At 43.3% G+C, this 15,995-nt stretch overlaps 1 protein-coding gene across 1 annotated transcript in view; it reads right to left on the bottom strand.

Annotated features, from left to right (window-relative positions):
• Positions 1–15,995, bottom strand: part of LOC138545442 (cytochrome P450 2J2-like) — a 470,793-nt gene that overhangs the window by 280,976 nt on the left and 173,822 nt on the right. Inside the window, exon 4 of the mRNA XM_069642069.1 lies at positions 1,581–1,741. Within this exon, the coding sequence (XP_069498170.1) occupies positions 1,581–1,741 (161 nt within the window). The remainder of the gene's footprint in view (positions 1–1,580; positions 1,742–15,995) is intronic.

Below are 15,995 nucleotides of genomic sequence, written 5' to 3'. Positions count from 1 at the left end.
TACGAACGTTTCAGGACAAGAGCTTAGCACAGTCTCTGGATTCTGTGGCAATAGGGTGCAGTTCAAAACTTCAATATCATGTCCTTCTATGCCAATGTCTCTTTGCCATTTAAAGTCTCTTCTTTCAGAGGGCCTGATGCAACAAACAATAAAGTTCCTTTCGCAAGTACACAATGTTCTTCCTTGGATCCCCTTCTGCCGGGCTCAGATCCACTTTAACACAAAATCTTCATTAAGTGTCTCTCCACCGGGCTCGGACATACTTGAACACATTTTTGCTTTAGCCCAAAGCTTTCAACTGATTTCCCTCTGCCTGGCTTGGACCAACTTTATCTACTTTGCCATAAACTTTCTTTACGGTATCAACATCGAAGACTTTCGATTGTGCATGGGATTTTGCTTGACCCATCGCAGGACTACTTCGATTCACAATTCTTTGTTTTTCTTTCACTTTTGCCATCTCTCAGCTGGATAACTTAGAGAGACCTTTGAATGAGCACACATGCGGTGCTGGCCCACTCTGTCAAGGGTATTGTATCTTGGTTTCAAAGTTCAATCAGTCATCTGCAGCTCAACTTTATTCGCGTTGGTTATCACACGTGTTTCAAACAAAATTAGTTCCAGCGCTCGCCATACAATGTTGCCACTTGCAACCTTTGCTTCAACACAGACCGGTATTGTATAGTACTCCCTAACTCACCGGCTGTGTGGATTTCACTGTGGTGTTGCTTTCTTCTTGGAGCCAAAGACAGTATTTACGGCAGCTGGCGATTCTTCCCGCCTTGATTATCGACGAGGGAGGGCCCTGCGTACCTCCGCAATGCAGGATTCCTCAGCCTGGTTTCCTGGTCTTAGGCTTTCTATTCTTGAAGTTGCACAAAAGTGATGGTTCCTTGTCAAAAAGGTCAAGGGAACTTCCCTCCTTGCGACCCCCTTCTGTCTTGCCATCTTTCTTCTCGCGTTAAACTGCCATCTTGGAACTGCTGTATCCTCGTGTGCGTTGCTTCACTCAGAGTGTACTCTTGTGCTCTGCCTTTTATCTGTGTTGAGAAGTGTAATGGAAGTCAAGTGTGTGTGATGGTCAGTAATTGCCCGAGTCTGTTTTCTCTCATAGCAGGCTGTCCATGAGAAAGTGTTTGTGTTGTAAAATGGGGGGCGGGGATGAGTTCCTAAATATCCTACCTGGTAGGATGGGGAAAGGTGTTATGAGGAAGGGGATACCGCCTCTCACCATATGGTGTCCTATTCACACTCCCCGAAGACCCCTCACCCAGGTGATTCTTCCACAGTGGTCCACCCCCAGGAACTGGATTCAAAAGCGATGGCTGTGTCCTGGCCACTTGAATGACAGATCCCATTCGCTAATCACTTCCATTCCTGCCAACATGCCTGCGATGAGATGGGACTATGTGATTCAGCGTTTCAGGATTAATGGTTTACTACCTTCCTTTGAGGTTGCCTGAAAATGTGGGATCCATCACCCTTTTTATCAAAAATAACCTGCACACTGTATCCAACATTTGAGCGTAAAAAACAAGCAAGATTGAAAATGTACAAAACAAGAAAGAATACCAACTTACCTGGGATGAAACGCTCACTTCAAGCCTCACTGTCTCATCTAATAAATGAAGTAAATCCTGGAACTCAGGATCCTGATAATCAAAACGCTCCCCAAATGTGATAGAACAGATGACATTGGAAACACTACTGTTGATCTGAAAGTGAGGGTCAAATGGCTGTCCTGTAAGAAATGTAAATACATGGAGGTCAGATTGTATCCAACAGCGTGTGATGTAAAAGTCAGTGTGTGCACACAGTTCATCCATTGCATGCATGCAACATGACAATTATGGGGAACTACCGTTTCAAATTAACAATCACGCAACGCCTCGTCATGATCATTTGACAAATAACCCAAACAAATAAAATCACTCAATTAACACATACTATTCAATTAGGTTTCTTTCAAACGTGGAAAACATATTCTAATGACCCATTAATAACACATTCATACAGAAATCTGAAAAGAACACACACGGTTTACATATTTTGACATTTTACGTTGAAATGAAAACAATAAATAAAATGATTCTATGTATACAAGCATATTCCATCAAGTAGGTATATATCACTTAGATTATTAAATAAGTATTTACACAGCTATCATGACAAGATGCAGATCATCACACTAAAACTTCTGAACACAGTGTTGGAAAATGAATTACATTGTAAGCAGTAAACCTTGAGCAAAATCACATGTAGAGGATAACCTCTTCGCTAAAAGTACAACATAAACATGCATACAATGGCAATCAGTCAATAATACAGACATATAATTAATTTTCTCTAGTGCAAGCACGTTTGCTGAATAACAAAGGCACTTGCTTCATGCCCAAAATGACAATTAATTCTTAGATGTAATATTTTACACCTATTAGTGTAGGATATCTGCCTTATATTATAGGAACAGGACCGGCTCCAGGAACTTTTATCTGGGCAGGCCAGGTCTGTGATCAGGGGGCCCAACTTCCATTGGGTGTGGGTGTAGGAGGACCCAGACAAAGGGTTGACATTGAGCAAGAGTTCTACTATCCGTGATCCAGCAATAAATGTCTTCCCAAATCTGAAAAAAAAAGTTTTGTATGTTAGACTGCTTTAAAAGGTGCAGGAATCTGGATTCAAGCCGAGGTTTGTTCAGACCAGGGGTGACAAGACTTTTTGAATGTCTGATAAAGATGCTTGCTAGGATTGCACTCTGTGGTAGATTTAAGGCAAAGGGATTCTTGTGAAAGTGACAGATGACCCAGGGTAGGCGGGGCATGGGTCTGGTGCTGATGGCTGAAACTGGCTAAAACTCAATGGGGACTAAACAGAGATCTTGGTGGTGGGTTCTTCTGCTTCCCCTCGTTGCTCTCTTGGTTCTCTTTCCCCTTCAATTCTCTGGTCTTTTGCTTTCTGGCCTTTGGAGCTAGGCCCTGTCCTGTACCTGTCCCGTTAGTTAGGAGCCTGGGTTTTCTGTTTACAGAATCCCTTTCGGCCACAGCCCAAGTCAGCTCAGTATGTAAGTCTGGCTATTTCCAACGTAAAGTACTAAAAAAAAAAGTTCTTCCTTTTCTCCTGGAGAACTTTAGCCCTCAGGTAATGTCGTCCTTAGTACTAAACCGGCTCGACCATTGTAACTCTCTGTTCCTGGCCCAGCCAGCTTATATCATACACCGGCTTCAGCTGCTGCAGAAATCAAATGGGGCACATATTTCCCCAGTCTTGCCGTCATTACTCTGGTTGCCAGTGCAGATGCAGATTATTTTTGAGTCCCTCTGTATTGTCCAATGGGCCTTTTATGGCGTGGGACCGGAATTGCTGCAGGAGAAATTTCAACACTATGTACCTGGACGCTCACTAAGATCTGAGCGAGCTTGACTGCTGATCATCCCTCGGTTTGGGCGCACTCGAATGGGCGGCCGGTCCTTCTCAGTTGCTGCGGCCAAGCTATGGAACACTCTACCTTTCCCGATTTTGGCTACCCCGGACCACTTCAGCTTCCGCCTCCTGTTAAAAACCATTCTGTTTTAAATAGCCTTTCATCCTGATGTCCCTCAGCGCCATGATGCGTTTGCGAACGCGTGCTTTATAAAACCCAGTAACATAAAACATAACATCAGATTGCTGTCACTACTGCAACAAATGTTACATGTTTTTTAAGTTGTCTCTAAGTTGTCTTTTAAGTTTTTCTACTATTCAATTGAGTATTTAGGCGCATGACTCCCGCTGGAAAGGTTTTTCTGACATAGTGATTTGCCAAGGATCACTCAATTTCTGAAAGTGGAAAATCTGCTCTCTCCTTCCATTCCCTCATCCCTTCTGAAATCAAATGTTCTATGATAGGATATGATGTGGCATTTATAACGCGGCTCTACACAAGTGTTTCTAGGCGCAACAAGACAAGGAGAGGGAAACAAAGGGAGGAAAAAATAAGAATCTTACTAGGCGTTGTGTCGTTCACATCGTGCAAGTGCAGGGAAGAGGGAAGGGGAAAAGTGCCAGGGGGGAGGGGGAAGGGTCGAACTGCAGTTAACTCAAAATGCAGCCAGTGGGTGGCCCATACGTGCAGAGAGAAGGGACTGTAGGGTTGCAGATACAGACCCTGGGGAGCCCAGAGGCAGTCTGAAGGCAATTGGACATGCAGGAGCCTGGGCCCGAGTTCAGAGGGTGAACAGGTGAACCAGTGTGCAGAGCAGTCCGGTGCATCAGCAGGGGAGAGGAAGAGAGAAAGCAGAAGCAAAAAGGAAGGTCTTGAGTTGCTTTCAGAACCAGAGGTGGTTCTGCTCAAGTTTGAGAGAGGCAGGGAGGCAGTTCCAGAGGGAGGCCACAGCCAAGGAGACAGTTCTGCCCCCAACTCTCCGCTTGGAGAAGCATCTGACCCTCAGAGAGTTAGAGGTGGATGAGCGTAGAGCTCGAGAAGGAAGATGTTTTGGATGAGAAAGTTGGAGGTAGAGTGGCCCGAGGCCCCAAAATGCTGTGTGGATGATGCAGAGGGTCTTAAACTTGATCCGTGCAGCCAAATGCTCTCCAGTACTGCTTCCAAAGTCTCCCGCTCTTTGCTTGCATCTGATCCTTTGTTTCCTTCCATAAGCTTATTCACTACGTTGACCGTCCATTGGCTACTCACTTTAGCTTCCATCTGCTTCCCCATCTCCATAAGCAAAACTATTGCCAAAGCATGAAAAAATAAAAACGGCATTCTGCAGACTCCCAAACAAGAGCCTGGGAGATGAATCCCAATTAATCCTGCCCTTGGAATATAAATTGTGTACCTGTTTTTCAACAAAATGCTATAACTAGAACAGTACAGAGCAAAAGAGAAGCAGGAGAATTGTGTGGCAATATCAGTCTTCCGTTACCATTTGGTCTCCCATTTTTATTCTATCCACTCCTCCTTCACCTTTCATTCCCAAATCACCTTCCATAAGTCCCCCTTGACCTCCCTTCCCATTTACCACCACTCCCACCTACCTCACCCTATCCCATCTTCTTCTTGGCCTGGCTGAGGAGAATTAGTGATGATGCATTCTCCAGGGCTGAGCAAAGAGGCCAGTCCTTATTCCATCTCAGTACTTCTCTGAACACCTCCACTGTGGCTATTCCCAGCAGGCCACAGAAGAGGTGCTTGTGGTCCCGCCATCTTGTTGTGAAACGCAGATGCCCCTCCAGAATACTGAAGCAAGGAATAGGACGTAGTTCTTACAAAATGACATTTTTGAAGCGCAAAATGTTTTTTTTTGTTGCAATTTTGTAGCACATTTAAATTGAGTTGATAGTGTGAAGGAGTGCTAGCATGCAGGCGAGAGAGCTAGGGCGGGGGGCAGGAACAGGAGGCAGAAAATGCAGGTTGAGGGGTTACTGGCCTTCCGGTATCATCCCTGGTATGGTGTGGCAGGTATGAGGGGCAACTGTTCCCCTGCCACACCCTATAAGTCATTGTCTGGCACATACAGTTTATAATATGAAATTGTCCATTAGGGCGTCTTGTTTGACATCTTTACTTTTGATTTACTATTGTATGTCACAATTTTGTTCAATAAATGTAGCCATATATTTTCCAAAGGAAGATGTATGTGGGTGTGTTTCTTTGGCGGGCCTTGACCCTTGCACTGCCCATTTGTTAATCCATTAATGTGGCTTTTTTTGGAATAGCTCATACTGAATCACTTCTAGAAGCACCTAATTTTAGCATGTAAGGCACATTGAGATTAAATAATTTGCCCAGGATCACACACTTTAGTGGTAAAGCCAGAATTTGAGACTAGCCTGAAGTTTAGGTATTTGACCACACATTATGCCAGCTCAAGCTGGAATAAACATGTGCTGAAGTTTGGTTTTGATTACATAAATAATTCTCAATTGTATACAGATTACTTTAAAAATGGCTACGTAACATGATAATAAAAGCTTTTAGTTACTACCCCTAAAATTCCAACAATATATGTTCTAACAAAAGTACATTTGAAAGAATTCCAGAAGGAAGACCAATAGCAAGTGGTATCTGCTGGGAAACTGAAACATTTTCCAAATATATTGATGCTATTATTGCTAGAGAGGCATCTAAACGTTCAGCCTATTTGAGGGAAACCATTCATCTCTTACAGATCTTGGAGAATTTTAAATCGGAGAACGAGTACATTTTTGTGACACTTGATGATAAAGGCCCTGTACACTTCAATCCAACATGATATGGCGTGAAGAACAATTGACTGTACATATGCTAAAAAAATCAGCTTCATACCTCTTGCATATAATGATGGTAAAAGATATGTTGACGTTTACACTTAGAAACAATGTCTTCTTGTTTAACGAGAACCTGTACAGACAACCCAAGGGGGTGGCGATGGGAGCGAATTGTACCGTATGGCAGTCTTTGAAAATGAATATGTCTATTCTGTCAACATGTATAGATCAAGAATCAAATTGTGGACAAGATGTTTTTTTCATTTGGCAAGGAAGTTTTCTGTGGTTGAAGGATTTCCTGAATTTTCTTAACGTTAATGACTTTGGCATTCAATTCACATGTAATAGTCATGCTACAGAGATAGACTTCCTAGATACCAGTTTATATATTAAAGGTAACAGGGACATGTCAAAAACGTACAGAAAACCTACGGAAGTTAACTCAGCTTTGTTAGCAACAAGCTGTCATAAACCTAGTGTTATTAACAATATCCCGATCAGAGAATTTATTAGAGCTAGGAGGCTAGTACAGAATGTATGATCCTGGGCAAAAGATTTGAGGAGAGGGGTTATGCAGTGAATATTGTAAAGAAAGCTAGAGAGAAAAGTAGATTAATGAATCGAGTAGATCTACTCAAACCAAAAGACAGGGTCCAGACAGACAAGTGGCAAAAGGTGAGAATGGTAATCCAATTTTTGATCGATTGGAGCAAATTGTATAAGATCTTACGCAGGCAGTGGAAAATATTGACCTAGGACTCCGATCTAGTGAACTATATAGAGAACAAATGTAGCATATACCAAAGCACCGATTTGAAAGATGCATTAAGCCCATCATTCATGCAACCTTTATAACAAACACGTACATAGCTACATCACAATCTGTTGGGTTTCTTTAAATGTGGAAACTGTAGTATGTGCCAATACACAATGGAATTCAAAGGTTTGAAAATCAACATTGATGAGACAGTGATTATTAAAAAATTTATTAATTGTAGAATTACATTTGTGGTGAATGCCATCATTTGTGTATGTGGTCTAATGTATACAGGAAGCACAATACGTGAACTGTGGATGAGAATTAGAGAGCATGTCAATACTTTGCACAAGGAAGATGTAAGATTGTCATTGGCTGAACATTGGAAGGATTGTAACCAGATGGATGATAAGTCAGGAATTAGGTTTATAGGCCTAAAAACCCTACAAAGAAATCCAAGGGGTGGCGATAGACAAAGAGCTTCGGAGAATGGAAGCAAAAATTATTTGCAAATATAGAACAGTGTTGAAGGGCCTTATTTTTATTTTATTTATGGATTGGCTAATTTGTACAACATCTTCTTAACCTAACATGTTTCGTTCTATATCAATAGTCAAAGATGTAACAGAACTTCAAGGGCAAAACTAAGAGCAATTTATCTAACAACATTTGGTCATAACAATTTCAACACCACACTGACATTCTTGCTTCTTCATGGTGTACCTCATATACCCGCATTTGCATTCAGCATTAATTCTTCAGACGGATTGGTAGGATTGTCTACTTTGTAGACAAAACAACGATCCTTTTCACAGCGGTTTTTATTCCGTCTGCACCCTTCAGTATACGCTCGTCTCCGTATGAGGGTCGCCGCTGCTGTTCACGTCATAAAGTCCAGTGCCGGCGGTTTGGAACCTTTACTCGCAAGTCGGCATCTCGTGTAGCATACGAGCTGTTCTGCTTCCTCCTGCTGCGGATCACGTCTCAGGTCACCTCACCTCAGGTCCATTCAGATCGTGCAAGTGCATGGGAAGGGGGAAAGGGAAAAGTGCATGGGGAAAGGGAGAGGGGAAAGTGCAGTACATGGGATAATAGAATAAATAAGATAAATAAAAACGGCCAGCTGGTGGCAAGTGCATGGCAAGTGCAGACATAAGTGCTGGTAGGGGGACTGTAGGGATACAGAAAACAGTTCCCAGGTGCAGGGGTTGCCAGGGAGGCAGTGCAGGTGGGCAACTGGCAGGGCCTGGGCCCGAGATCAGAAAGGGTGGCCAGGTAACCAGTGCAGTTTCTGACAGGAATTCAGCATGGGAAGAGGGGGAGAGAAAGCAGAAGCAAAGAGGAAGGTTTTGAGGTGCTTCCGGAACCGGAGATGGTTCTCCTCAAGTTTCAGGGAGGCAGGAAGGCTGTTCCAGAGGGAGGCCCCTGCCGAAGAGAGAGATCTACCATCAACTCGTTGCTTGGAGAAGCAACTGACCCTGAGGGAGTTGGATGCGGATGAGCGAAGATCTCGAGAAGGAAGATATTTAGGAAGAGAGAGTTGAAGGTATTGCGCCCCCAGGCACCAGAAGGCCTTGTGGACAATGCAGAGGGTTTTGAACTTAATCCACGCAGCCACTGGGAGCCAGTGTAGAGATTTCAGTCCTGGAGAGATACGATCCCTGGGCTTGAGGCCAATGACAAGTCTCACAGTCATGTTCTGGATAAGTTGCAGAGGGCGGAGAGTAGAGGCAGGCAGATTTAGATCGAGGCTGTTACAATAGTCCAGCCTACAGAGAACCAGGGCTCTGGAGCCAGTGAGCTTCTGGGGGAAGGAGAGGAAAGGAAGAATACCTCTGAGGAGGTGCAGCTGGTAGTGTGCCTTCTTAGAGACCTCGAGATGTGAGGAGAGGAGAGTGTGGAGTCGAAGATGACCCCGAGGTTTTTAGCCCTGCAGGTGGGAGCAGGAAAAGGGCCAAGAGAGGCCGGCCAGAGAGCTGCAGGGAAGGAGGGAGTGAGTGTGCCGATGCGTAGAATCTCAATCTTGCTGGCATTAAGGCAAAGGTCATTGACGGCACACCACTCCTGGATGGCAGACAGACACACAGATGAGGGATGGAGAGGAGGAGTCTGAGGGTAGCCTGAAAATGAGCTGGGTATCATCCGCATAGCACTGAAAGTTGGGGCAGAGAGCAGCGATGCGGTGGGCAAGGAGTGCGGTTGAACAGCCAGGGAGAGAGGTTAGATCCCTGGGGGACACCACAGGTAGAGAAAAAGATATCGGAGAGGAAGGACCTAAGTTGGACCTGGGAGGGTTGGTCAGAGAGGAAAGAAGTCAGCCACGCTAGAGCCTGACCAGTGATATCCAGGTTATCACGGAGACGGTTGAGCAGGATGGCATGGTTGACAGTGTCAAAGGCAGAAGAGAGATCAAGCAAGATGAGGACGCATGGGGTGTTAAAGTCAAGGTTAGAGAGCAGGTCTTCACGGATGTTCAGGAGAGTAGTTTCCGTGCTTCTGGCAGCTCTGAAGCCAGACTGATGGTCATAAAGACAACCAACAGATTCAGTGTGGAGATTAAGCTGGGAACTGGCCAGTTTCTCCAGGAGCTTGCCCAGGAAGGGAGTGATGGAGATTGGGCGATAGTTAGCCGGGCAGGAGGGGTTGGCAGAGGGTTTATTAGGCAGAGGGTGCACAAGGGAGTGCCTCAGGGGGATGGGAAGACTCCAGTGGCAAAGGAGTGATTGAAGAAATCAGACAGGGCAGGAGCTAGGGAGTCGATGTGGTCCTTGATAGTTTTGGAGGAACAGGGGTGAACCTGTTTCGACGAGACTTCCATAGATCGGACTTGTCTTGAAACCTCGTCTGCAGAGAAAAGGGGAAAGGCAGAGAAGGAGGGAGGGGGGTGGCTGTAGAAGGGCCAGAGGAAGAGCAGGGAATAGAGGGAGGGAGGCGATAGGAGGAGAGTGAGGACAGGATGTCCTAAGTTTTTGAAATGAAGTGAGAAGCCAGTGCCGTGCAGAGGGCCTGGGAAGGGACAGGAGAGGTAGAGACTGCGGCAGGATTGGCCAGTTCCTTGCAGATTTTAAAGAGTTCAGCCGAGTTGTCGGATGCCGCAGAGATGCGGGCTTGGATATGAGCTCTCTTCTTGTTATGACGGAGAGCCGGTATTGCCTTTGCAGCAGGCAGCAGGCCAGTTTGTCAGAGGATGAACATGAAGCACGCCATTTCCTCTCGCCTGCACGTGCATTTGAGTCATACCAGGAGTTGCACTTGGCTTTGGGCTTCAGGCGGATTGTCATGGGGATTCCCAATGGGGCAATACACTAAACGGACTGACCATATCAATTGAATTTTAGGAATGGCGAACAAGAAATATATCCTGAAATAAATTGGATTTATGGAAATTGGAATTGTGACAAAGGTGCTGAGCAATTAGGTAAGGATTGAAGTAAATTAAATGCTTATAAAATAAGTAAGGAGAAAGGCAACATCAAGTGTGACTTGGAGATTTGTATACTTTTTCGATTAGGTTACAAGAAGTGAGGACAACAAAAAGGGAAGATTGTTGAATTATACACAACAGTGTATAAAATTGCAAAGCAGTAGGTAAAAATCTCTGGGATTCCAAGTATATTGTAATGAAAAAATGTGTATAAAAAAAGAGACCTGGTATCAAATTAAAGATTCTCTTTGATTTATGATAGAATAATGAATTCACAGATGAACGAGAATTAGGAAGACAAGAAATAAACATCTTTAGAATGACTTGGAACACTACTAGGAGAAGTTCTAACGGTAATCAGTGCTTGAATATTAAAATCTAATTGGAGCAAACAATGGAAAAATGGCAATAATAGGTGGAACACATCAGGTTAACACCAGTAACTAATTTAATATACACTGAGTGTTGGTGGTGGACACTGGAATGGTTTAAGGTTAAGAGAGTCAAACACATACATAAGCAAGCGTATTTTTAAAAAAATGATTCTGACTTCTATATGGATTGTAAGAAATTGAATAGCTGTGGACTAATATTGGAAATGTGTCTTTTCTTTTTTCTCATGTTTTACATATTTATTATTTTCTCTGTGCTCCCCTACGTTGTGATACATAGCCGGTCTGCCATTGGTCTGCATACAATTTTTAATTTCATTTTGTTGGTTTTTAAATGTGATTATTTTGTGGAATGTAAAGCCCTGATGAAGACCATTGTACAAAAGGTCGAAACACGTGTTGGCGATATCCACAGGGTGAAATTAAATAATGTTTAATGCACAAATCTAAATTGATGTGTGATCGCAAACTGTTATCAGATGTAATTTTCAATAATAACTAATTAATTATTGGGTACTGGCGCTGGGGTTAAAACACATCAAACTTGATAATAAACAAACCTGCCAGTGTATACATCATTGTAGAAAAGTGTTCATGAAAAAGACTAAGTGCATAATTTTGTTTTGAATCCAAAATGCCATGGAGGAACCACTCCTGTTTGCATGTTTTTGCAAAAAGCCCCTTTGGGCAAATAATGGAAAATAGTAAAACAGGCAAAATCACCTTTTCTCGTTACTTTTCCACCATGTGTCTGGAAACGATTGTGGGAGACATGTTATGTTATGTTATTTTATGTTACTTAGCATTTATATAGCGCCTTGTATGGTATGATCTCAAAGTGCTGGTAGGTTGAACGCCCTCGGGAACCGTAGTTCAAGTCAGTAGAGAGAGAGAGTGCTGTATGGTGCGTGGGTGCACCGGATATGTGTGCAGCTGGTGTAGTAGTTGGATGATAGCTGCTTCCTAGCGATAGGTGTGGTGCTGAGGAAATCAGTTGGATGTGTTCAGTCTGGTGCATGGACACCCAGACTGGGTTCTGGCTGCGTTAGGCCTGAGGAACGCCTATGCGAACAGCTAGCCGGAATGTGCTCAGCTAGCTGCGGTTTATTAGGGTGATGAGGGGATCATGGAGTCATGTTCGTATGTGAACAGCTAGGCCGAATTAACAGGGGTATAGCGGTTTTCTAGTTGGATGATGGTGTATAGTGGAGAGTAAGCGTAGTGGTGTGATATGGTGGTTATCAGTAAAAGCGCCAGAGACCAGGCACGTGAGCAGGACAGTGGGGACGTACGTAGCAACAAACAGATATATAGTGGCAGGGTGGATACAGGTATATATGGGATACAGATATATATGGAGATACAGGAGGATAGCATATATAGGGGATACAGGATTATGGTGACAACATGGGGAACTGGTGTTGCCTCCATTTGCACCTTCCGCAACACCCACATCATCCGCAACACCCACACCATCCGCAACATCTACAAAGAATTCCTTTGGAATAGGACTTGGTTTGTTTATTAATTTGTAGGGCACACCAAACCCAGGTAGCTGGGCGCAACAGAATATAAAGGATACTTACAGCTTAGTTACATATTAGAGAAAGGCAAAGTAGGGTACATACATACATACATAGTATAGGCAGGTGGACAAATGAGGTTAATGCATACATAATTACAAGAGTCAGGATAAAGTACAGTAAGAAGCCAGGTACCGAGGTACCATCAAGTGCAGGAGAAGGTTCAGAGGCTGGTGCCAACGGGTTAGTCGTAATGGTCGTCGGATCATAGCCAGTTGAGGGTTTTGCGTCTGAAACTATAGTAGGATTGGTCTATTCTGAGATCAAGTGGGAGTGCATTCCAGTGCTGGGTAGCTTTTACCGGAAAGCTGTTTCGACCTGTTTTTTTTAACCTGAATCTAGGTATTTGTAGGCAGTGGGAGTTAGCCACTCTGGAGGGGCGGATCGATGTTCTTCTGACTATTCTTTCTGTAAGGTAAGGTGGCGCTGCGTTATTAAGGCATTTGAAGGTTAGCGAGACTGTTTTGAGAAGGATCCTGTTGCTGATTTTTAAACAGTGGTGATCTCTTCTCGTATTGGATACTTGTTCTCTGGAAGGTAAGTTCAGGGCCGTTCTAAGGGCATTTTTCTGCAGTTTCTGGATTTTGTTAGTAATGTATTTATTGGCTCCTAGATATAGGGCGTTGCAATAATCAAGTTTACATAGTATGAGAGCATTGGCTAGGATAATGCAACTAGTTTGTGTTAGGAGTGACCTGCATGATCTAATAAATTTATAGGTATAGGCGGTAGATGAAGCCAGGGAGTTGACCCGTTTTCTCAAGGTTAGGGTAGAGTCAAGGTAAAAGCCTAACGTCTTAACTTCTTTGGCTACTGTGATTATATTGCCATCGATACTGAAAGCAGAGTAGTTAGTGTCAAGTTTTTTTAGATTGGTAGCGGAGCCAAGAAGCAAGATATATGTTTTAGCGTCATTCAGGCAGAGGCCATGGGTTGCCATCCATGCCTGAATGAGGAGGTATATTTCATTTACCAGAGACAAAATTGCCCGAAAGGGGAATGAGGATCTGAGTGTCATCTGCGTAATTCGTGTAGGCGACACCCAGGCTGTCCAATTTGTCAAATAGGGGCTTGGTAAATATATTATACATAGTTGGCGAGACACAAGAGAATTGTGGAACGTCACATGTTGTCTGGGTTGGGTCTGCCGATGCCGAGGTGGAGAAAACTCATTCTGTTTTCTAGGAATGACTGGACCCACGCTATGGCTTTGCTCGAGAAGCGGGCAGCCAATGCTAGGTATTTGCATAAAACTGCATGGTCCACCAAGTCAAAGGCTGCCTACAGGTCAAGAAAGAGCAACATGGCAGTGTTTGTCATTGAGCTCGTCAATTTGTGCCTTGAGGTCGATTAAGGCTGCCTCCGTTCCATGTTGTGGTCTGAATACGGATTGGTGGGAGCCTAAGAGCTGGTTGGCTTCAAGATATTTCTGAATTTGAAGATAGGCTACTCTATTATCTTGAGAAGGAAGGGTACTGTGGTAATGGGCCTATAGTTAGTAGGGATGGATGGGTCTAACGTTTGTTTCTTGAGAAGAGGTAAGACCCAAGACTGTTTATTTGGGACAGTATTAGTTGAGAAGGAGGCATTCATTAATTTTGAAATGAAGGGGGCTAAATCTCTTGCAGAATCCTTTATTATTCGGGCAGGGCAATTGTCGCCCTTACAGTTAGAGGGCGTCAAGTATGCGATAATTTTTTCGATTTCCTGAATGGATACTTTGGTAAATTTGAACGGTGCTGGACCAGGCATGTCTTTAGAATAGCTGGTAGATGGTGTCTCACTAGGAAGCAGGGAGGCTTTTTTTTGGCAATTTTAATTTGAAGTGTTGCTATTTTGTTGGCCAGGGCATTCTGGATGCTAGTGCACCATTGTTTGTCTTTGGGTATATTGTCAGGTGGAGGTATCGGGGATTCTAATTCCCAAAGTATCACAAACAGTTCCTTAGTATTGGAGCTGGCATTTGAGATTCTTTCGTTGAAGAGATCTTTTTTTGTACGGATAATTTCTTTTTTGTAGTTATTTGCAAAGAACTTTAGTTGAAGTTTGTTATCATTAGGGGAGTGTCGCTATAGGGTTTCTAATTTTCTCTTTTGTAATCTTAATGCTTTAAGGTGAGGAGTAGACCAGGCATTGAGGTGTGCCTGCAGTTAACTCTTAAGTAACTTGAGTGGCGCAATGGTGTCAAGGGCCTGAGTCATTGTTTTGTTGTAAAGATCCACCAGGTGATCGGAATCTGAGCTATTGGAGAGGGCATTAATAGCGGGAAGGAGGAGTGGTAGAAGTTTGTCAGGTGTAATATTTTCTTTTTATCTAGTAGGGAGAGGAGGTGTCATGACTTTATCTTTGGCTATTTGTTTGTCTATAGTTATGGTGAAGTCGATTAGATGGTGGTCAGTCCATGGTTGGGGAGTAATTTTAGAAATGGATGTGGAGCAGTTCAAGGTGGCTACCCAGTCTAAGGTCCTTCCTTTGCCATGAGTTGGAGAGATGACTTTTTGGATTACGTCATGTTCAGTTAGCATTGTCGCTATTGATTGGGCTTGTTTGTCCTCTGGATCTTTGAATCCTAGGTTAAAGTCACCTAGAATGAGTAACTGACTGTTTTAATAAGAAAGCATCCTGTAGCAGGCAAAATACTTAAAAGTAAATCTCTGCAGATCTGATGATCGGTCACACCTACACAATAAATACAGTAAGAATTAGGCTTAGAGTGATAACTTTGGCAATTATTTTGGTTTTTGCACCACAGGAGCCATATTTTCTGTATGCCAATAAATGTAAATTGCCCCATAGAGTGCCGAAGTTGGCTTACTTCAATAACCTAGTGACTCAGAGAAACCCTACTGTCTGCAATTTCAACTTCCCTCGTCGGGTCAGCTGCTGACGCTGAGGAAAGCCCAGCTGACCTGGCGATAGTTGCTTCCTCCTATTGGGAAACTCATAGCTGGGTAAAATCGGGGCTTCACCTCTCTCCCTTGCTCCCCTTTGGTAAAATGACTCACTTCAATCTAGGTATACACTCTGGGCCTGGGTTCCTTATTATTTCATTATATTTTAAGATCGATTTTCCATTTAATATGTCTTGCTTGTAATTTTGTCTTTCTGCTGGATCTAAACCACGTTTCCATTAAGCAAGAGCTTATAAAAGCTTCAATTATAGCCTTTTAAACGGTGCTACAAGTAATGTATGTAGAGTGATGTTTGAACAGAATTTTACTAAAATCAATTGTTTCTGAAATATGTCGATTTGAAGGAATGCAGGTAATTTCCCTATTTTTATAGCTAGAACGTAGGTCTGAACTAGTCTCAGAAAACCTTCATCAAACCCTTCACATTGGTTTTATTGTAACATTTCACATCTCCTCTGGATATGCATGATAGGTTGTGTCTCATATCTTGGTCATCACCAATCATGCTCAATTCTGTAAAGGAGTCTAAAGAAAGACTTAACGTGGCTCAGCGTTGCATATTGGAGATGGGAGAACTGGTAGGACTTTGTAAAGAGGTACTTCGAAGTCAACATACATTTCTTTACTCTTGCAGAGTCAATGAGTGGTACATAAATTGTACTTGAACAACATTCCTTGGTGATGTCATCTCTCTTTTCTGTA

Source organism: Ambystoma mexicanum, chromosome 1q, assembly GCF_040938575.1.
Source record: "Ambystoma mexicanum isolate Mex_15411 chromosome 1q, UKY_AmexF1_1, whole genome shotgun sequence".
NCBI lineage: Eukaryota > Metazoa > Chordata > Amphibia > Caudata > Ambystomatidae > Ambystoma > Ambystoma mexicanum.
This window is presented reverse-complemented; position numbering and strand designations above follow the sequence as displayed.